The 21707-nt window shown below is 59.5% G+C and overlaps 1 protein-coding gene across 3 annotated transcripts in view; it reads left to right on the top strand.

Annotated features, from left to right (window-relative positions):
- Positions 1 to 19635, top strand: part of AGPAT3 (1-acylglycerol-3-phosphate O-acyltransferase 3) — an 80905-nt gene extending 61270 nt beyond the window's left edge. For 2 of the 3 annotated variants that reach the window (XM_059392461.1, XM_059392462.1), the window contains exons 2-9: positions 1277 to 1503; positions 7549 to 7718; positions 8333 to 8494; positions 9348 to 9501; positions 10076 to 10178; positions 12749 to 12824; positions 16927 to 17125; positions 17664 to 19635. In XM_059392461.1, coding sequence (XP_059248444.1) covers positions 1326 to 1503; positions 7549 to 7718; positions 8333 to 8494; positions 9348 to 9501; positions 10076 to 10178; positions 12749 to 12824; positions 16927 to 17125; positions 17664 to 17752 — 1131 coding nt within the window. In that variant the 5' untranslated portion in view covers positions 1277 to 1325 and the 3' untranslated portion in view covers positions 17753 to 19635. Of the gene's footprint in view, positions 1 to 1276; positions 1504 to 7548; positions 7719 to 8332; positions 8495 to 9347; positions 9502 to 10075; positions 10179 to 12748; positions 12825 to 12967; positions 13056 to 16926; positions 17126 to 17663 lie in introns of those variants that run through there. The other variant, XM_059392464.1, reaches the window with a different exon arrangement.
- The last annotated feature ends 2072 nt before the right edge of the window (positions 19636 to 21707 follow it).

Below are 21707 nucleotides of genomic sequence, written 5' to 3' on the forward strand. Positions count from 1 at the left end.
GCCCGCGGTGGAGTCTGGTCCTCCTGCTACTCACAGTGGGACCGCGTCAAGCCACCTGTCGTGCTTCTGTTTGCTCGGAGGGCGGTGTTTATGGTGCCCCCGACAACGCAGGAGGAAGTATCTTTGCTGTCCCATGTGTGTTTTCTGTCCTTTACGTCCAGAGGGCCAGTTATCGTAACCGTGGGCTACTGAGTTAATGACAAACCGTCCCAGCGCTGGTGTGAGACAAACACTACCCGTCCTTACTCCGGGTCTCGGGATTGGTACTACAGCCACTATGGGCTGGTGGGTCAGGGCTGCTCGCGGGGCTGTGGGCCCCCAAACGCCTGACCAGGCCTGGACACCCAGCTTTCATGTCCAGGACCTGCGGCTCAACCGTCCTCCAGCTCTGGCAGCTGGCTCCCCCGAGAGTGACCCTGCGAAGACCAGGGACTGGGCCAAAACTGTTTTGCAGCTCAGTCTCGGAAGTCATAGCTTTGTGTTTCTAGCACAGTCGGTGTGGTCCCCGGAGGGGGCAGGGGTGCCCCCAGGGTGCTCAGCTTGTGAAGTGAAGCAAGCCCCGCCCCAGAGAGTCAGGGAGCCTGTCTCAGCCAGCTCCACGCCCCATGCCACAGCGAGTGTGGGCGCCCCTCCCGGGACCAGGTCTGCAGGTGCGCCGGCCTCGGGCGGCCCTGAGCTGGGATCTCAGCTCCCTGCTTGGCTCTCTGCCACCAGGGGTGTGACGGGGCAGCTCAGGGGACAGGGGCAACTGAGAAATGTGAGCTGAGCCTTGGGCATCACCCGAGGAGGTAAGACACACAGGCACGTGATAAGGGGAGAGAAACCGGTTAGGGGCCCTGGCTGAGTCACTGCGCGGTGTTAGAGCCCAGTCAGAGGCTGTTCTCTTCCAGGGCCGCCACGGCTTGGGAGTGGAATAGCGTCTGCTTCCGTGGAGTTCATGTGCAGTTTTGTCTTTTAAATGATGCTCAAAAGGCTAAAATAAAAACAATCTGTATATTTTTTCCTAGAGGTGATCGGTCACCAGTAATATTTGGGGGCATTAGTTTTAGACTTTTCTTCCTTCCTTGTGTGCCCGGGGCTGTGTGTTTGCGTGTGGTCTGAGCGTGTGTGACGCAGGCATGACCTGCGTGTCACTCCCAGGAGGACCGCGGAGTGTGGCGCGGGTGAGCTGCAGGCGGGCTGTGCCGCGAGCCCCGCGGAGGACTGTCGGCGTGCGGCCACCGGGGCCCCGGGCGCCCGCCCCGCCCCGTGCTGACCGCTGCCCCTGTCCCCCCAGGACGGCTGTTCTCAGTGAAGGACCCTGCGCCCGCTCCTGAGCAGCGGCCATGGGCCTGCTCGCCTATTTGAAGACCCAGTTCGCGGTGCACCTGCTCATCGGGTTCGTGTTCGTGGTCAGCGGGCTGGTCATCAACTTCGTCCAGCTGTGCACGCTGGTCCTCTGGCCCGTCAACAAGCAGCTCTACCGCCGGCTCAACTGCCGCCTCGCCTACTCGCTGTGGAGCCGTGAGTGTCGCTGCGCACGGGGCGGGGGAGGGTCGCCGGTGGGGGAGGGTGTCCTTTGTGCTCCAGGAACCAGCCCCTGCCGGGCGGGGCCCCGGGGGATGGGCATGACCGGCAGGCAGGGTCCAGCAGGGGATCCCCCGCCCCCTCCCCGTGCCCCGGGACCAGAGGGGCTCCTCGGGAGTGGCCGGCACACGTGCCGCTAGATGCCTAACCCCAAGCTGTCCGCTGGGTTGAGCCTGGTGACGTTCCAACCGTCGGCTGCCTGGAGCCCGGAGGACACGGTTTCATGTGGTTTGGCATGTTTTGGGACTTTGAGGGTGTATATTTTCGGTATTTCGGGAGTTTGAGGACAGACGTAAAGTCGGTTTGCCGGCTTCCAGCCCACAGGCCAGCCGGGGCCAGAGCACCACGAGGCAGCGGCAGGCGCCCATCCACTCTGTGCACATGAGTGTCTGTCTGTGAATGACAAGGACTCGCCCACCTTTGCATACGTGTGTAGACGTGCGTGTCTGTGGCCGATGCGCCCCGGGTGTGTGTGTGCACATGACATTGGTCTCCACCTGCCGGGTGGACAGGGACGCTGGCAGCAAAGCCCGCTGTCACCAGAGCTCAAGTCTCGTGCTAAGGTGTGTCCGCAGGGCACCAGGGCCATTGTAGGAGGAGCCCCTGCCAGCGGCTCCCCGCACCAGAGCCCTCTGTCTATGTCAACCGTCATTCTACGGAGCGAGAGTGTCCCTGGACGGTCACCCGCGGAAGTACCTATCTGCACGGATGTTCTCATTCTGTCACTTCCACGTTAGCACGAAACCAGCAGCCGCCGTGGTGCCCCTTAGCGGAGACCAAGTACGGTGAGGGGACAGCGGCCCCACAGCTGGGAGGAGCCAGGGCCTCTCCGTCCCGACACAGAAGCGTCCACAAATATGTTCCTAAGGGAAAGACAAGGTGCACAACAGAGTGCGCGGCACACTCCTGTTTTCTCTGCGGACAACGCGTGCACCCGTCTGTGGCCGGTCGTGCCCGGAAGGTCCCCACGGGTCGCCAGGAAACTGAAAGTCCCGGGGAGTGGAGGAATGAGGACTTCTACTTCTCACTTTCTTATGTTTTACTTTCACTGATTTACTCCTTGTTTGGTTCTTACTCTTTTCATTTTTTACGTTTACTTATGATTATGTCTGACTTGGTGCTTACATTTCTTGGCACAAGACCATGTTTCCCTTATCATAAAGAGAAACGACACCCATTCCAGGGCCTACGGGAAACGGGGCTCTCTTATCTCCCAGCTTCGGGGGTGCAGACAGGAGGCTGGCCGTGGAGGCTGGACACCGTGACTCCCGCCACCTCGGCCGAGAGCGGCGAGCTGGCCCGGGGCTTTAGCTTGCCTCACAGGCTCAGTAGCTTCAGTTCCCAGGGTCTGGTTTCTGTTTTAGATAAAAGAGGATTTTGTGGGGGTGGGGGAGGGAGAATGAAACTCCTGTCGTGTGGGAACCCGGTCCCACTCATGAGTACAGCGGAGTCGGATGGAACCTCACCAAAAGCGCCAACACTCATTAACAAAAACTAAACTGTGGCCTCCGCGTGCAGCAGGGTCGTAAGGGGAAACACTCCAGCCGGCTCGGTCCTGGGTGAGGCCGGCTGGTTAGCGCCTGGCTGGGGGCACAGCTCGTAACGGGGGCCTCCCAGCCCTGCCCCTTCCCCCAGCAGAGAGCCGGGCACTGGCACAGAACCTTGAGCTTGACTTCCAGGGCCCGGCTGGACCAGCTGCTGGGCGGGGGACCGGATCGAAACCTGGACCCGGAGCTGTGGCTGGGGGGAGCAGGTTAGCAGCGGGGTCTGGGGTCTGCAGATCTGGAGGTGACGCCTCCCACGTTCGGCTCAGAGACTCTCATGGTTGAAGACAAAGTGAATAGGAGCCCGTAGTCGGAGGGACAGGGACATGCGAGAGATGTAGCCGGAGGACGGGGACACGCGAGAGACATAGACGAAAGACTGCCAGACGGTGACAAGGAGAATCAAATAACACTTCGCTAAGGCAGAACTGTAGTTGCTGAACGTGGATGAGCATGACATGGCACAGGCCGGGCACAGTGGACGCGAGTGTGCGGCCAAGACCCCGGGGTGGGGGTGATGCGGTGCTGGAAGGAGGAAGGGGGAACGGCCTGTGGAGGGGACGTGGTAGGTGGCACCGGGAGAGTCCCCCTGGGGGACGAGGTGGTGGTGCCGTGACGCCCAGAGGACAGCGGGTCCCCAGCAGGGAAAGCAGGTGACACGCACGCTCAGACCTGCCCCACGAGGCCACAGACTGCGGAGACAAAGAGCAGGTGAGACGTGCCGGGACAGGACAGCCCGAGTGCTGGTGGGACGGACAGATGGACCGACCGCGGTCCTTCAAGCGAGGGTGACATAGGAGCAGTCCGACGCCAGCCCAGGGTGGCAGCGCTCACGGCCCATGGATGCGCTCACGACGTTCCTGCCCCGAGAACGTTCTTCAGGAAGAACAGAAGCTGCGTCATCAAGGCAGGGTCTGAGGTGCCTGGAGGACGGCCGTCGGGGAAGCGGGAGCAGCTCCGTCCACGTGAGCCCGTCGAGTGACGACCGAGCCGGCCTGTGAGGCGGAAGCTGGGGAGGCCTGGTGCGTGGGGTGGGGTGGGGGGGCGAGCGAGCGTTCCAGCCCCTGGTTCTGCTTCTCCTTCCGGGGTGGCCGGGACAGCGACCGTCAGACGCCACCGACGACAGCTGGTGGGAAACACGCACCAGCCCGACGGGGGAACTCTTGGAGGAAGAGGGGTTAAAAAAGCAAAGACAAATCCATTTTTGTAAAAAGACAACGAACTGGGCGAAAGCATGGAAAAGCACGTGCAGTCAGCGAGCAGCCCGGAGCACGGCCCCCGTGCGGGGAGCAGCCCCGAGCCCGAGCAGCGCCGGCCTTGCTGAGCACGAGGCTGGGGGAGCCCCCGGGGGCCCGCTGGAGCTGGGGTGCTGTGCAGGCGTCCCCTCCGGCCAGGACGGAGGGGAAGGCTCCCCCAGTTGGCTGTGAGGCAGCAATCACAGCATCGTCTCAGTGACCCTGAGCCTGCGTCCTGTGTCTAGAGGGACATGTGCTTCTGCTCTCAAGCTGTGAGGTCTGGCCTGCCCCCTCCGCCCCTGCTGGCGCCCTGAGTATGTCCCCAGTGTGACCCCCGTCCGGCCTCGGGCTCCTACTGACCCAGCCATGCCGAACCTTCCGGGCGGGGAAAGAGCATCGCCTCCCTCGCAGCTGCACTGTCCAGACCGAGTCAACGAGGGGCGTCTGCGGGCGGTGGCGGGTGGCGGGTGAGAGGCTGCGAGCGAGCACTGGCTCGTTTGGAGCGAAGGAAGCCCCGCCGGAAAATGAATGCTGGGCCCGGGAGCCCGCCAAAGCCCCGGTTCAGAATGTCCCCCCGCCGGGCCGAGACCCCAGGCATGGAAGACAGGTCACGGCACTCCACCGACAGGGAGGCTGCCGGTCTTCTGGTGAGATGGGCAGGGCCACCCCGGCCCGTCCTCCCCTCTACGAGCACAGACCAAGCTTCCCCACAGGTGACCTCGGGCTCATCCTCGTGAGAATGTCTGTAGGGGATCTAGGGTGTCTGTCTGTCCCTCCCTCCATGTGTGGTCTCTGGGCACCTCGGTGAGACACAGGACACCTGGGACAGCCCGTGTTCACGCAGCATTGCCCGCGAGGCCGACGGCCCCGGAGCGCCTGCGGGGTGGGAGCCGAGACGTCCCGCTTCCAGGTGGGGCTGCACAGCGGGCGAGGGGCCGCCGAGCCAGCCTGTACCCCTGCCCCTGGTGGCCCTGGGTCAGGAGGCCAAGGCCCTACTGGGGCCTCTCAGACAAGGGGTAAGGAAGCAGAACTTCCCCTTGTCCGTGGCAGCATCGTTCCCGAGGGCCCGCGGTGGGGACACCTGTCCGGCAGCGGACGAACCCGTAGAGACTGCGCGGTCCGAGCCTGCAGCAGGCAATACCCTGCCTTTACACGGGGTCTGCTGCCTCATGGGACCACGCCGACCTCAGGACGTCGGGTGGGGGAGCTGGTCCCAGAACATGTCCCACCCTGTTCTGTGTCCGAGAGGGACCTGAAATGGGCCACACCTGGAGGGCCACAGGGTTTGTGATGCTGTCCAGCCCTGTGCCCAGCGGAAACGGCACAGGATTGTGCGCTGAGGGCGTGTTAAGAGGGTGCGTCACAAGTGTTCGTACTAGAGTAATGGAGAAAACCTTGGCCCATTCCCCACAAATCGCTTTCAGAGCAACAGCCTCCCCGATGGTCCCCTGTGACCCTGTGACTTTGCCCAGGCCCTGCCCCGGCTGCTGCCTTCGGATTAAACCAGAGCCAGAGTGGGGGCGGGGGGGAGAGCGGGAGCGGGGCTCCTTGCCAGCCATGTCTCCGTGTCTCCGTGTCTCGCTGGGGCAGGTGGCCGGGGGCCCCGTCGGCAGGGGGCACTTCCACACGCACAAGCGGCCTTGTGGCCTCTGCTTTCCTTCCTCTTCTTTTCAACAGCTTTCCTGAGAGTAAGTTCACCCCTTCACAGTATATGGTCCCTACAGGTCAGTCCTTCAGGACGGCCTCTCCCCGAGCACGCTGTTTTCCGGGCCCGCCCAGGTCGTGGCTGGGTCACATGGTGCGGTGTGGCCGGACGGTGTCACCCAGTTGTGCATCACTCTGTGGGCACTGGAGTGGTTTCTTCCGTTTGGCTGCCACAGGGCTCCAGGCCACATGGGTCCCCACTGGGATCTGGGGTAGAATCGCTGGGTCGTCCAGAAGCTCCGTGTGGACTCTCAGTACCGAGAAAGTACCCAGCACGTGCCCAGCAGCCGTCCCGCTGTGCGTGCCCAGTGGTGCCGGGCGGTGAGGGGCCCAGTGGGGCCCAGTGGTGAGACGGGCGGTGTGCCGTCTCCCCCATCTGTGTCCAGGGACGGCCCTCCCGAGGAGCAGGGAGCGGTGTCCCGCCATGGTTTGGTCCCATCCTGATGACTGCTGGTACCAAGCATCTTCTCGGGGCCTGGGGGACAAGTGTCCATTAGGAGTGATTGTCTCCCATGCCTGAGCCTCTCTCCAGGCTCAAGAACGTGGGATGGAATCATCCAAGGCTCGCAGAGTCATCGGTGCCAAGTTTGCCTCGGGCAGGTGGTCTTTTCTGCTGACCTGCCTTCCCCCGGGTGGAAGGGGCCGGTGAGTGCCAAGGGATCATCGAGGGGCAGACCTCTGTCCCCCTGCCATCTCGCAGACAAGAAAGGTGGGAGCCCTGATCCGCAGCATGTCGGGGACAGAGCCCAGGCGGCCCTCACCTGGGCCCGGGCGGGTCCTCAGCCTGGGCTGGTGGGGGTGCCTGTCGGGAAAGAGAGACCCGCCCCAGTCCTCTAGTTCTGGGATGTTAACATCACAAGCTGTGGCCTGAGCAGTCCAGAGGCCCTGTAAGGAAGCACGATTTCCTCCTTTCCGTAAATGGGGAAACTGAGGCCCAGGTAGTCAGGCATGGAGCCCGCTCTCCAGGTCCTGGCCTCCATCCCTGAGGGCCAGTCCCATCAGAAGATGGGTAGACTGGTCCAGCACAAAAACAACGGGGCTTCCCTGCAGTGATCCTGAGCCCGAAGGTCAGGCTTCCCGGTCTGTGGGGTCACCTTTCTGGGCACGCCTGGCCACGGTGGGCACTGCCACACTGCTACACTGCTGGGGCTGGCTGTGTGTGTGCACCCATCCCTGACCTCCCATTCTGTGGATAAAATGTGACTGTGGGAATCATAATAGGACGGGAAGGCGTCCGTCTAAGATGACGGTTTTCCTCCACTTCTGCTTTCCATTTGTGTTCTCCCTGACTTGGGCTTAGAAAAGATCATTATAACTTTGGAAAATTAAATTTATGAAATATGAACCATCAAAACTCATTTGTAGCCGGAAGCCCCACCCTGGATGAACGTCCTGTAAAGTGCCCTGAGCATGGGCTTGGCCGGCCCCTCCTGCAGCGGGGGGCGTGGAGCCGAGCCCAGCCCCCCGCACCTGCTGACCCCGCTCCCCTGTGTCCGCAGAGCTGGTTATGCTGCTGGAGTGGTGGTCCTGTACGGAATGCACGCTGTTCACGGACCAGGCCACGGTCGACCGTTTCGGCAAGGAGCACGTGGTCATCATCCTCAACCACAACTTCGAAATTGACTTCCTCTGCGGGTGGACCATGTGTGAGCGCTTTGGCGTGCTGGGGGTGAGCAGTGCGGGGTCCTGGGAGGTGCTGGGGGTGAGCCACACGGGGGACCTGGGGAAGTGCGAGGGGTCCAAAATCCCGGGGGATTTGGGGGGTGAGTGACATGGGGTCTGGGGTTTTCTTCCCTTCCAGTGTAGCCCCTGAGTCCTCTGAGCCCAGAGTCTGAGGTCAGGTCAGGTCAGGTCAGCCCTCAGCTCTCCAGAGCTTGTCCTGAGCTCAGGCTTATTGCTCTGCTTCCCACAAACCTTGCGTATCGAGAGCCCAGAGCTCCCTTGGCCAGCCGAGCAGTTGCAGGGAAACAGCAGGGCCACAGCAGGGCCGCCTGAGGCCGGCTGAGCAGGCGCTGCAGACAAAGCAGCCATATGGGTCATCTAAGGTCACCCTCGGGGAGCCCCGGTCCTCGCGGCCAGAGCAGGCAACCCCTCCCTCCGCCAGGCCTGTGCCTCAGTTTCCTTGTCTGTCGGACGGCATGCCTGCCCCTTGGGGTCATGTGGAAATCAGCGGGCACGTTCAGAGCAGGGCCGCCTCATTGACGGCAAAGTCACCAAACACCAAGCCGGTCCCAGGGGTGCCTGCGAGGGTCTGGACTCTCACCACCTTCCCCCTCCCTCCAGAGTTCCAAAGTCCTCGCAAAGAGGGAGCTGCTTTACGTGCCGCTCATCGGCTGGACGTGGTACTTCCTGGAGATCGTCTTCTGCAAGCGGAAATGGGAGGAGGACCGGGACACCGTCATCGAGGGGCTGAAGCGCTTGTCCGACTACCCCGAGTACATGTGGGTGAGTGCACAGCCTCTGCGATGCGCATGCGCTGCAGCCCATGAGAACCTGACCCGACCCCAGGAGCAAGGTCACAGCAGGGCCAGGCCCCTCCCCCTCTGAGCTTGCAGGCTGGGGGGCCCCTCCCAGCTCACCCACTTCCCTCTGCCCCAGTGCAGACCCAGAGCCCCACTGAAGGCACCTGGAGAGGGAGCGAGCCTCCCTTCCTGCATCCGCTGTCCTGGGACACCTGCCTGGCTCCTGGCTGGGTGCAGGGGGAGCTTCTGGGGAGCCAGGCTGCAGAGCAGACCCCAGGGACCCTCTGGTTCTGGGGATCAACTTGTACTTCAAAGAAGACTTAGCCTGCCCTTCAGAACAAGCACCCCTCAGGCCCCTGGGGCGGGGGCTTCCGCCTGTGTTTCCAGCCCCTTCCAGGAGTCTGAGACCCCCGCCCCATCAGAAACAATGGCAGGCTGTCGGTGTGAACATTGTTTCCCTTTCTGAGCTTTCTGGTCTCTGGCAGGAGGCCTTTGAAAACTGGCTACTTAGTGGCATTTCTAATCCCCCCGGGGAGGCAGAGGAATAAGAGACTTCCGATTTTCCGCCCCCTGGTGAGGAGGCTGCTGCCCGGGCATCTTCCTGTTTGCATTCCTTCCAGAAAGTGGTCTTTCTCGGTCCTCGAGAATCAGGGTCGTGGCTCAGCTGTTCTGCGAGGGGCAGTGCGTGGCCGGAGCGTGGGTCACACCCTAAATAAAGTCACGTTGTACATGATGCCCCACCGGTCCCTGGAGTGCTCCGTCCTCGCTGCGAATTGAGCAGCACGCGCTCTGTGAGCCCGTCGCCTGGGATGACCTTGTCCACTCTCATGTGGCAGTTCCTCCTGTACTGCGAGGGCACACGCTTCACGGAGAAGAAGCACCGCGTCAGCATGGAGGTGGCCCTGTCCAAGGGGCTCCCCGTGCTCAAGTACCACCTGCTGCCTCGCACCAAGGGCTTCACCACGGCGGTCCAGTGCCTGCGAGGGACAGGTGAGGGCCAGCCAGAGGTGGCCGTGCATGCTCTGGGCTCTGCAGGGCAGCGAGACCGGGAAGTCATGATGTATCCAAAGCTACACAAGGGACAGCCAGGCCGTGTAGAGAGAGGGCAGCAGGGGCTGGGACGGGGAGCCAGTGAGCACAGTGACCATGTGTCGGCTGGCCCTGGCGTCTCTGAGGCGATGGAAGGCTGGTTGATGTACAGGTGACAGATACACGGAGTGAAAAAGTGATGTGAGTGAAAACCTTATTCTAAAGGGGAAAATACTATCTATCTAATGAGTGCCAAAGGGGACAAGATCAAATATAGGACATAGAACACGGGGAACAAACAGCAGCCAGACCCTAAATCTGAAAACAGATGTCAGTAAATGCAGTACTGAGCGCCCCCACGTATGCAGAGAGGAGCCTGTGGGGCCCAGCGGGGTGCGGGGCTGAGTCGTGTGCAGGTGCGGGGCCGAGCCGGGTGCGGGGCTGAGCAGGGTGCAGGTGTGGGCATGGGTGCGGGCATGGGTGCGGGCATGGGTGCGGTGCAGGCCCCGGTCTCACGCCCCCCCCATCCCTGCAGTGGCCGCGGTCTACGACGTCACGCTGAACTTCCGTGGAAATAAGAACCCGTCTTTGCTGGGAATCCTCTACGGGAAGAAGTACGAGGCCGACATGTGTGTGAGGTGAGCCGCCCCTCCCCGCGTCCCCAGCCCTTGGCACCGGGCCCTCCCCGTGCAGCCTGGAGACAGCCTGCACCCCGGGACTGCACATGTGGGGACAGACACAAGCACTAGCTCTCCTACAAGGTGAAGGGGTGGGTGCGGGGTGAAGGCAGAATGTTCTGGACGCCCCGAGGGTGGGGCAGCCTCTCTTGCCGCAGGGAGCACAGAGGCCCTTTAAAAGAGGCTTGGCTCCAGCTTGGACCACGACTCAGATTCCCACAGGCAGAAGTGGGAGCTGGGGGAGCTGTCCCAGCCCTGCGCCTGGTGTTCTTAATAGTGGGGGTTTTGACTTTGGCCTCAGCTCAAAGCATAATGGTGGGCGGGCCCTCCAGGTCCCCCTCTGCACTGGATCAGCTCAGTTGAACTTGCCGGCCCGCCTCTCCAGGTTCCTTCACCGTGTGCAGGAAGGCAGGACCGGCGGCATGTGCCTAAACCACGTGTGGGGTCAGCTCCCCTGGTCTGTCACCCACCAGCTCTGACTGGGTCTCCGCCCCGCTCAGCCTGGCCCCCAGAGCTCTCAGAGGCCCCCCTCATGTGACCCCATCTAAAGCAGTTTCACCCCCCAATGCAGGAGTAATTTTGTGAATGTTAAGAATAAGCCAGGGGGCTTTTTCTCCTGCGGCTTGCAGTGGATTGGCTCAGAGGAGGTACAGAGCCGGCGTCCTTGCCCTTAGATCTCTGGAACCAGCAGGGACCAGGCAGCTTTCCTGGGACTTACTGGTCCTGGCAGCCTCCAGCCCTCGCTGTGGTTCGTATGAGAGCACCTGCTGTGGTCCAGGACAGTGACAGCTGTGGTGGCCTCTGTGCCGGTGCTCACCCTTCCTGGTCCTGGGGTGTTTGGGGAGCAGGGTGGCCCAGGTCCTAGCCAGCAGGTGGCAGGGTTGGGGGAGCCCTCCTGATCCGGCTCCAGGCCCGTGCTCACGGCCACCCCACCGGTAGCACTGCCCCTCTAAGGGACCATCACCTCCGCAGGAGAAGACCTGAGCCTTCTGTTCATTTCCCCCTTTGTTGCGGAAAGCCTGAAACTACACTTTACCTAACTTTATTTTAACAGACATGTTCTTAGAATGTCTAAAAGCGTCAATGTGCTGTTTTGTGGTACTTACCATTTGGCAAATTTGGAGGAAAGCAGTGTCCAGTGAGTCTGGAACATGCTTGTCATCAAACAAGCCAAAGCTTTCTTGGGCTCATGGAAGTTTCCTCTTTGGAGTCCTTTTCCTATTCCCCTGCTGGTGAAGTTGTGCGGGGACAAGGCCAGGGGCATCCGGGGGTGGTGGCCTGAGCCTCCCCGAGTTCGTTTGGGGTCAGCATTCTTCAACATTCTTCAAGGGACTCGAGTCCGCTCCGGGAGCGGACTTTTTTTTTTTTTTTTTTTTTAAAGTTTTTTTTTTTTTTTTTTCCAGGAGGGGTTCACAGGTGGGGGGGGGGGAGGGGGGGGGGGGGGGGGGGGGGAGCAGGCTCCCTGCAGAGCAGAGAGGCCGATGCGGGGCTCAATCCCAGGACCCCAAGATCATGACCTGAGCTGGAGGCAGAGGCTTAACCCACTGAACCACTCAGGCGCCCTCATAGTTTAGTTTTGTATCGTGCTTTTAAATTCTTAATTTATACACTTTGTACTGCGCGTCGCTGACTGACACTAGAGCCTGGGTGTGGCCAGGACGGGACACAGACCAGAACCAGAGTGGTGTGGCCAGGTGGGTGGGTGGGAAGCCCGTGGGCGCGTCCCTCAGCAGCCCACCCTTCCAGACTTGGTCTCCTCACCCGTGGGTCCGGGAGTTAGAGCACTTTCGTGTAGAGGGTTCCGCCTTTCCCTCACTCCCCGTGGGCGTCCAGCACTCTCCAGAGGCTGCGTGAGAGTGGCACCCGCCTCGATCCCAGGGGTGGGCGGCCCTGCGGGAAGAACACCGCCAAGGTTATTCCTTCTCACGCATGTCCCCCCGCGCCCCCTGCCGGCGGCCTCAGGAACTGCGGCTGCGGTGGACAGCCCTTCCTGCCCTTGCCCTGCTTGTCCCCCCCCCCCCACCCCAAGACACCTGCGCTCCTGGGCCGGTGATCCCCTGGTGATTAGGGATATAAATAAATTGTGTCTTCTCTGGAGTCAGCTGTTTGTGAGTTCAGATTAAAGTTCTGAATCTCTCTTGCTTTTCATATTCGGAGCAAGTAGATCTCATTGGTGAAATACAATCCTCTTGGCCTGATGGTAGACACTGTCAGATTTGATTATTTCCTAAGAATGAACTATTAAGAAAGACCAAAACTCCTGTTGCAGCTCACAAATGTGCACCCTTCTCCGTGGAAATGGGGGCGTGATCTGTTCCCTTACAGTGCTCACAAGCACCCCTCCCTCCGTGGCCCCCGTGGTCCTGCAGGGGTCAGTTCCTCTGTGCCCGGGGTGGATGTCTTTGCTGTCTATGTGGCCTTGGAACTTGTGAGGCACGACCAGGAAAGGCGGGCCAGCGACGACCCCCCTCTCCTGTTTGATGCCCTCCCACGGGGAAGCCACTTGGCTTTCAATCTTCTTCCCCAAACAGGAGGTTTCCTCTGGAAGAGATCCCACTGGATGAGAAGGAAGCGGCCCAGTGGCTTCATAAACTGTACCAGGAGAAGGTAAAGGCATGCGGCTCTCCTCTTCCCTGGGGGTCTCGGGAAGAGGTTTCGGCGGGGCGGCTCACGGGGCAGGCGGGGCGTGCACGCGGACGTCTGGAGAGGGAGAACATGCGGCTCTCAACCACTTCCCACCTTCTTTCCAGCATCTTGCATGTTTCTTGACTTGTGAGAACTCAGCACACTAGAGAAAAGTAGGAAGGATGACGTACAACTGTGGCTGCCACACTATCACACTGGTTTCGCGTTTTCTCGTAAAAGTGGATAGATCTACAGCCTGCACATAGTGTGTGTGTGATTTATGCAAGAGACGCAGTGTAGGTGACGTGAGGAGATCCGTGTGCCAAGCACGGATCCTTCTCCGCTCCCCCCCGCAGCACGCCCTGCCCTGAAACTTCACACCAGCTTGTTTTATACACATGAACACACAGGACACGGTATCTTCATCTTCAGCATTGGGGGCGCTTAGAGAGAGACAAGATCCTTTCCACATACAACAGGTTCCCTTTTAAAGGCACGGGTGAGCTTTTAAGAAAATAAGGGACATCTCTAAGGGTCCAAAAGGAAGGGAGAGCTGAAAGCCGGGTGTAAGCCTGTGAACTTGGGGACGCCCCACCCTGCGATGGCGTTTGCTGGTCCCTCACCCTTACCCTGGAGTCTTGGGTTCGAATGCCCGCCCGGAAACAGAAGGTAGGGTTGAGCTCGTTGCAGGCAGAGACTTTTGAGAGTTTTGCCCTCGCACCGTGAATTAAAAGAAACCAACCTGCCCACACAGGAAACAGACTTCGATGTTCTCCTTTCTCCTCTGGGTCTCCACAAGGTCTCCCTGATACCTCGTGATCACAGGCCGGTGCTCAGAGGGGTTTGCGGTTTGAATTTATCCCAGCGACATAGTTCAGGGAGAGCAGAGCCGAAATGTCAACAAGTGGTTCTAGACAAAGCACTCCAGAGTTCCCGAGAAAAGCACACAGAGAGCTGGAGAAATGCAGGTAAACACAGGTTTCCGTGGGTCAGGTCCCGAGCACAAGAGACGAGCACAGAACAGAGCACGTGTGCAGCGCCGCACGGACACAGAACGGAGGACGTTCGCCAGCGGATCCGCAGAGACTAAAATCAGTTTGTTTGAAGTGACTGAGCACGAAGAAGGACCCGAAAAGAGTAACGCCCACGGAGAAAAAGATTTGAGAAGAACCAGGTAGAATTTACAGGCAGCAAAAACCGAGTCACTGACGGTGAAGTGTTAGTTAGTAGGTTAAATGACAGATTGGGTCCAGCGGAAGAGAGAGTGACCTGGAAGACTTCGAGGAGATTACTCAGAAGGTAGCACAGCAGAAGCACGGACAGGAAAGGAAGTTTAGCAGACGCAGAGCACAGGCCGAGAGGTCCGCTCTGTGACTACTGGCAGGTTCAGAAAGGGACAGGAGTGGTGGGGGGCAGGTGTCAGAGCTGACAACGGTGAGCTCCTGGCATCCGTCGGGTTCCAGAAACTGTGTTTCTGGAACAGGGAAATAAAGAGAAATCCGTCCCTACTGATCTGAAATCGCGGGACGCGGAAGACTGTGAGATCTTAGAATAACCGGAGAGAGGGGAAGTCGTTCCCACGAGGGAGTGACTGTGAAGTTGACATTAGACACACCTTACTATGCGCCGGGGCCTCTTATAAACGCCTTACACACGTTTTATCCTAATAGTCACACGCACACTGACATGCACGTATGCATACATGTGTTAAAAATAGAGTAAACCCAGAGAGACTAGAACAAAGAACATAATATAAACATAGCATTCATCATTTGAACAGAAAGCAAAGCTACAAAAGCGTGTTATCAACTGTACCAAATGCTTTTCCTTTAAAAATACTAACAAAATAAAAAAAAGTAAAATAAATAAAAAGAAGAACATAAAAATAAAAATACTAACAACGTAGAAAACGGTGGACAAGCCTGTCCCGTTAGAAGAGGGACAGCATCCACAGAAATGAAAAGGTGAGCCCGGAGGAGCACAGGAGACAGGAGGAGGATCACCAGCGCCATGTTCCTGCGCTGGAAATCTCAGATAAAATGAATGTACGATTTCCAAGAAGGTGAGTCTCTCCAGAAGAGAAATAAAGCCTAGTGGGAAAGAAATGCAGCATTCGCGTGTAGGTAGACAGAAAGGCAGAGAGATCTTGAGCACAGGAGGCTGCAGAAGACAGTCCGTCTCCGAAGCCAGGCAGCTTGTGAGGGTTTTAACTCTTACGATAGACAATTGTGTGCAACAGTGTTATTCAACAGAAGAGGAGAAGTAACGTAACTGTGTCATTAGGAAACAGGACAGTGTGTGTGTTCATCTGCGATGGTGCAGTCGTGGTGAACCGACTGCGTTTCATCTGCAGAACCAGATCGTGTGGATGCAGTGTGTCGACACGGCGGGCGGCGGTGCGCGTGCGGGCCACGTGGGGACTGTGTTTGCACGCACACACCTGTTGGGTGCACCTGCAGCGTGTCGGGGGTGGAGGACAGAGGGCCCAGCCGGGACCCAGCAGCCTCTGGGGGTGCCGGAGTAGGGGCCTCATCTCTGTCCCTAAGGTTCACCTTCTAGAATCATCTAACACAGATGTAGCAAGGGACAAGCTTTGACATAGATGACTTTTGAAAACATAGATATTTTTCTATTATTTGCCATGTTTTTCTATACTACTGAAATACATGGTAACATTTTTAGTCATTTTTTGTGTCACTTAACGGTTTAATTTATATTAAGGACATTAAGGTGTTCTATTTTTTCTTTTGTCAGTCACTATCGTGTTTATATCTGTCAACACTGACATAAATAGGTTTAATTCACTCCTTTCAGGTTTTTTTAAAAAGACCTTTTTTAAAAATTTTATTTATTTATTTGTTTATTTTTAGAGGGCGGGAGGGAGGGGCAGCCTCCACACAGCAAGGAGCCCGACGCGGGGCTTGATCCCACCACCCCGAGATCATGACCTGAGCTGAAACCAGGAGCTGGACGCTCAACCGACTGAGCCCCCCAGACATTTTTAAACTTAATTTAGTTTTTTTAAAAAGATTTTATTTATTTATTTGACAGACAGAGATCACAAGCAGGCAGAGAGGCAGGCAGAGAGAGAGGAGGAAGCAGGCTCCCCGCTGAGCAGAGAGCCCCACATGGGGCTCAATCCCAGGAATCTGGGATCATGACCTGTGCCGAAGGCAGAGGATTTAACCCACTGAGCCACCCAGGTGCCCCTTAATTTAATTTTTTAATCCAAGTAAAGTCTACCCCCAACATGGGGCTCGTGCTCAGGCCCAGGCAAGGTGCAGACCCAGCTGTGGCCAGACTCAGTGCTTTGAGCGGATGTGACAGCTTCCCAGAGGCATCGACAGCTCCCGTTAGCACCAGGCATAACCTGGAACTGGACCACAGAGGTGGTTTCCCTGTTCCGCAGATGTGGGAGCGGACCGGTGGGGGGTGTGGGCCGGGGGTGGGGGGTTCCCGGGCCTCCCGGCCTCTTGCCCTCTGTCCCGCTGCACAGTCAGGGAGTGGCGGGAAGTCGGGCGGGGAGGGAAGCAGGATGGAGTCCTCACTCCAGGGCTGCTCTTCCCTGGCCACGTGAGTCTGGGCTACAGTGGCCGAGTGCCTGGCAGGCTTCAGGGAGGGGGCACAGGCTGGATGCGGCTGGGGGGTCTGGAGGCTGGTGGCTGAGACCCTGTCTGTTCCAGCAGAGCCCTGCAAGGGGAGGGGGGAGGGGGGGTCCATGGGGAGTCGGGAGAAGCGGAGGACGTGAGCTCGGAGAGTCGCGAGATCCGCTCAGCCGGCCGGGCCCTGCGTGTCCTCTCAGTGAGCCAGACCGAGCGTGCACGAGCCCGTGTGCCCTGGGCGGACGCAGTGTGCGTACCAGCTACGCTTCCTGGCCTGTGTCCCAGCTCTGAAGGGGACGGAGCTGCTGCCTGGAAGAAGCCACGGCCCACGTGGGCGCTGTGGCGAGTCGGTCTTCAGGGCAGGGGGCGAGCTGAGCTCCCCTCCCAGACCCTCCCAGCACCCGCAGGCAGGATCCTTCCGCCACTCCCAGGTGTAGACGTGGGGCTGAGCCGGTGGCAGCTCCATCTCCCGACTCTTCCAGGACGCCTTGCAAGAGATGTACAACCAGAAGGGCACGTTCCCAGGACAGCAGTTCAAGCCCCCGCGCCGGCCCTGGACACTCCTGAACTTCCTGTCCTGGGCCACCGTCCTCCTGTCTCCTCTCTTCAGTTGTGTCTTGGGCGTCTTTGCGAGCGGCTCGCCCCTCCTGATCCTGACGTTCCTGGGGCTTGTCGGGGCAGGTAACGGATGTGAAGGACGCGGCTCGGGCTGGGGGTCTTCTGTGCTGGAGCCTGGGAGCCGTCGAGGTGGCTGGCCTGTCGGGAGCGGGGTCCCCCAGAGTCTTTCCAGCCTGTCTGCTACGCCACAGGGTCGTGCGTCCCAGGGCCATCTGCCTACCTACCTGCTCTCGTGGCAACGTGTGCTGCTGCTGGGGTCAGGCTCCTGGGTCTGCGAGGTGGTCTGGGGGTCTCTGAGGACAAGGCCATTACTTTACAGCCCTGCACACAGTTCTGGGACCTCAGGATGTCCCTGGAGCCTTAGTCGATGGTCGATGGTCGATGGTCGGACACTCAGGCTCTCCCACACCAGGCCCACCCCCTGTGCCCCTCAGACCAGGCTGGCCCCGCGTGGGAGCGGGGAGGGAGCAGGGAGAGGGCTGGCTTGCTGACCCCACGGAAGGTCAGAGGCAAAAGGTCGGGACTGCCCTACCCCACCGTCAGGTTTTCCGACTGGACGGCCAATCGGCTGGTCTAACCTTGCCTTTCTCCTGTCTTAAAGCGTCCTTTGGAGTCCGCCGACTAATAGGAGTAACTGAAATAGAAAAAGGCTCTAGCTACGGAAACCAGGAATTTAAGAAAAAGGAGTAATTACCGGCAGTGATGGTGCACACGTAACCTGACGGTGGTGTCCATTAACTCAATTAGACACAGAACAACACACACAGATCGGAACAAAAGACCCTTAGAAACGATTTTTCTTAATAACTGGTGACTAATATTGACCAGGAAACCTTGAGCCAAGAGCGAAGCCGTCGGAGGCCCCTGCAGAGGAAGACTCCGGCTGCACCCCTGCGTGGGGCCGAGTCCACCACGGAGCCTGGCGCAGGGGCCGCGTGTGTGCGGGGGCGGGGGGCAGCCACGCCTGGGTCACGGGTCCCACCCTGATGTCATCTCGAGAGATTCTGCTGCCAGAGGGGGCCTTTGGACGCTTTCTCTGCTTAAACTTAGATCCCATTTCGTTTTGATCGGTTATTTCGGGAACTCACCCGGGCCCTTCGCCGCCTCCCCTCCCCTCAGCGAACTTTCCCTGTCCTCCCGGAAGGGGGTCCATGGAGGTCCCAGGCCCCCGGAGCGCCCAGCGCCTCTGCTCCGCGCTCGCCCATGAGCTGGGCGTGCAGAGCGCTCCGGGGGCTGAGCACACCGCGTGTCGGATGGACGGGTAGCCCCATTTCACGGTCAGACCCCTGCTTTCCCGTCTCCTCCCTAACCCCGTGCGCGGGTACCTTGCGTCTGTTTTTATAGTTTAGGGGCCCCTTCCCCCAGTGGCTGCACCCCTGCACCCCACGGGGCCCTGGGATGCTGGTGTAAAGAGCGGCCACCAGCGAACCTCTTCTGGCTGCAGACTGCTCACGTGGAGCTCGTCGGCTTCGGGAGGTTTTATTTTTACAGTTGGCCCATCGGTGGCTCGGCTCCCCGATGAGAAGCAGCCGTGGGGAGCCTCGCCCGCACTCTGCCTGCCTGCCTGCCTCCCCCAAGCAGGCCCCGGTCCCAGGGGTGGCCTGCTCCTGTGTGGCCGGCATCACCCCGGGGGCTTGGGGGTACTGCTCACCCTCAGCTGCCTCGCCCCCGCCATGGGGTGTCTCCCCGTGACCTGTCGTGGGTCCCGGCCCCAGGGAGCTGCATGTTCCGCAGATGGAGCCGTGGGGCTAGGGCCGCTGGGCTGGTGAAGGAGGAGCGTGGGGGGCCCCCAGCAGCCGGCTCCCCGGGCTCAGCTCAAGCCTCCCGCTGCTGCCCGCGGGGCCGCCGGACTTCCTTCCTAAGCCTCAGGTGTGTGGTTTCCAAGTCAACACTCCCTCGCCCGGTTTAGCAAGGGAAGGAGCACTAGCGGTGTTGGCTCTGGTGGCCTGGAACCAGCATTCCCAAGAGAGGCAGGTGGAATTTCCTAGGAGAGGAGGTGGAGGAAAGAGGCATGGGAACGACAGAAATGAAATTGGGCGAGTACTTACGCATCGGGCCAAAGTCTGTGTTTCCGGAGGGTTTCTGGAGACAGCACATGCTCTCTAGGGGGACGCTGTTGGATTCTGGGTGGTCGCCGGGGTGAAGGGCGTGGTGGGGCTCAGCCCCCATGAGGCAGAGGCAGGACAGCCCCCCTGTGTTCAAGCACAGCTCCCCTCCTTCCCAGCTGAGACCCCGCACTGCCGGGAGGGCCTGCCCATCCGCAGCGCGGCCATCTGTGTGTGTCAGTAACTCCCCAGCCCCGGGGATGTCCCCAAGCCCAGACGCGTCACCTGCAAGACGCAGATTTAGATCTCCCACCCGTTTAACCCCCAGCTCTCGATGAGTTCTCTGCCCTCGGGGTTGCGGCGCGCCCGGTGAGCCCGCCGGGGTCGCCGAGCGCGCCGCGCAGAGTCCCGCCCGCACGGAGACCAGGGCCAGTGGGCGTGAAATCTCAGCGAGTCCCTCCCCATCTAACAGATGAGCTTGCGCACTTAGTGCCAAGACCTTGAGAGCAATAAAGTCTACACCATGAATGCTTGGGGGTTTTGTTTGTTTTCGGAGGGGGATAGGTTGCTTTTCATCCACCGCAGAAGGGAAAGGGAGAGGGGAACTTTAATTTTTTAAATCAATCAGAACAGCGCTTTTCTTTCCTCCTCACGCCCCACAGCGGAGCCTCCTCTGTTGCTGAAGTCAATGTCCAAATTAAGGCCGAGCGTTTGGACCGTGCGGGCTGGCCGTGGTTGGGGTGCACTCAGGCACCAGGCCCTGGCATCCCCTGCCGGCACCCCATAGGCTGAGCTCAGAGCCTGGGGGCTGCTGGTGGCTCATCTCTTGGCTCCCTGGGGGGGAGGGCCCCAGCCTGTGTATCTCCCTCTGGGGAGTTCCAGGGACTTCAAAGCTGCCTGTGGCTGCTACCAGCACTGGGGGACTCCGAGAGGGCCGTGTAAGTGACCGTCCCCACTGCCGGCGGGCCAGGAGGTGCTGGGGAAGGGCGGAGCCGGTCAGAAAGCATGTCCTCGTTTGCAGTTCATCCAAAGCAAGAAGTGACCCTGGCCACCCGGTGCTTGGTGGCAGCGCAGCCCTCCTTGAGGTGTCCTCACAGTCCCTGTCCTCGAGAAGCACAGAGTCTAGCGGAAGAGAGGCGTTCCGAATGTACAAACCACAAACAGCAACATAAACCAACAATGTAAACTACACTTAGTCGTAAACACCGCACGTGCGGCCCCCGATCCACCCAGAGTCTCCCCTCGTCCGCCCCGGCTACGCCCCCTCCAAGGCACGGGAGCCTTTTCCTTCCCCGCGTTTAGTTAGCGTCACCGTTGAGCTGAGCCAAGAGTGGGGCGCGCGTTCGGGGCGATCTCGGGGCCGTCACACTCCATGTCGCTTCCTCCGCTGGGGCACTGACGGGACAAGCCACGCAGAATCTTTCCGGCCTGCTCATCCTCAGCCGAGCTGTCCAACCGTGCACGGCAGCTCACGCTTCCAGGTTCTCAGCGACCCCTGCATGCCGCGCTCGGTGTCCCGTGGCATCCCGTGGCTTCTAACACTCCCCCAGTCTAACCAGGCTTGGCGGGACAGCAGTGGGCCTGGCATGCCTGCCCGCTTCCTCTCTGGACATGGCGTGTCCATGGCCCAGGTGCCCGCTCCTGTCTCCAGCGAGTGAGCTCCTGCTGGAAAGAGAGCCTCTGTGAGCGCCCGGGGCCCCGGGGCGGGTTCTACACCCTCATCTGTCAGGGCCGGGACACCCCAGTGCAGGGAAGGGGAGGGTAGATGACACGCTGTGTTCTGCTTGGCCGAGGGGTGGACACACATGAACTCAGTCTGAACACGAGCATTTGCTGCCGTCCAATTCCGTGAAATTGGTGGCATCCCCATGAGCTGCACAGGGTAGGAGATGGCCAGAGACGTGGACACCAGCCAGCCCGGTCAGCAGCCAAATATTCTTTTCAAAGACCATGGCATTGCTTAACATTTTTAAGCTCTGCAATGACACGTCCTCCTGGAGTTTTCTTTTCTCGTCAACTTTTCAGTTTCTTAACTTCCTGTTTCAAAAGTGACGGGACCGATGTCGAACGATAAGGCCCTGAAATGCACTAAGCCGTGTTAAGTTAAACTGAGCTACCTGAGGCCACGAAGAAATGCCTCTGGTCCGCCTGTATGTATTGTCTCAGACCCGTGAGATTCGTACGTTGTGACAATCAAATGTGACTCACCTAGATGCCGGGAAATGCCACTGGCTTCTGAGCCACAGAGACGGTCGCCAAGTACTGTAACTGTGAATGAGCCTCTCTCTTTGGAAAACCACGCGGACCCCCAGCTCGGTGCGTGTGATGGACGTCGGGGCTCTTTTCCCAAACTGACGGATGGGTCCTGCCTGCCTGTTGGCCAGTTTCAAAGAGTGATGAATTCTCTACAGGGTGCAAATGTATTATATGGGTGTTTCCTTTTGTACACTTCATTTTTACAAGTTTTGCTACTCACAAGCTTTATGTAGTCCAGGATAGAGGTATTTTTGGCCTATGGGAGCCTGTGGGGGTGGGGTGGGGATGGGCAAGCTACCTGAAACTTTACCAGTCTGCGTTCTGAACAACCGGCTGTGTCCGCC

Source organism: Mustela nigripes, chromosome 2 (genome assembly GCF_022355385.1).
Source record: "Mustela nigripes isolate SB6536 chromosome 2, MUSNIG.SB6536, whole genome shotgun sequence".
Classification (NCBI taxonomy): Eukaryota; Metazoa; Chordata; class Mammalia; order Carnivora; family Mustelidae; genus Mustela; species Mustela nigripes.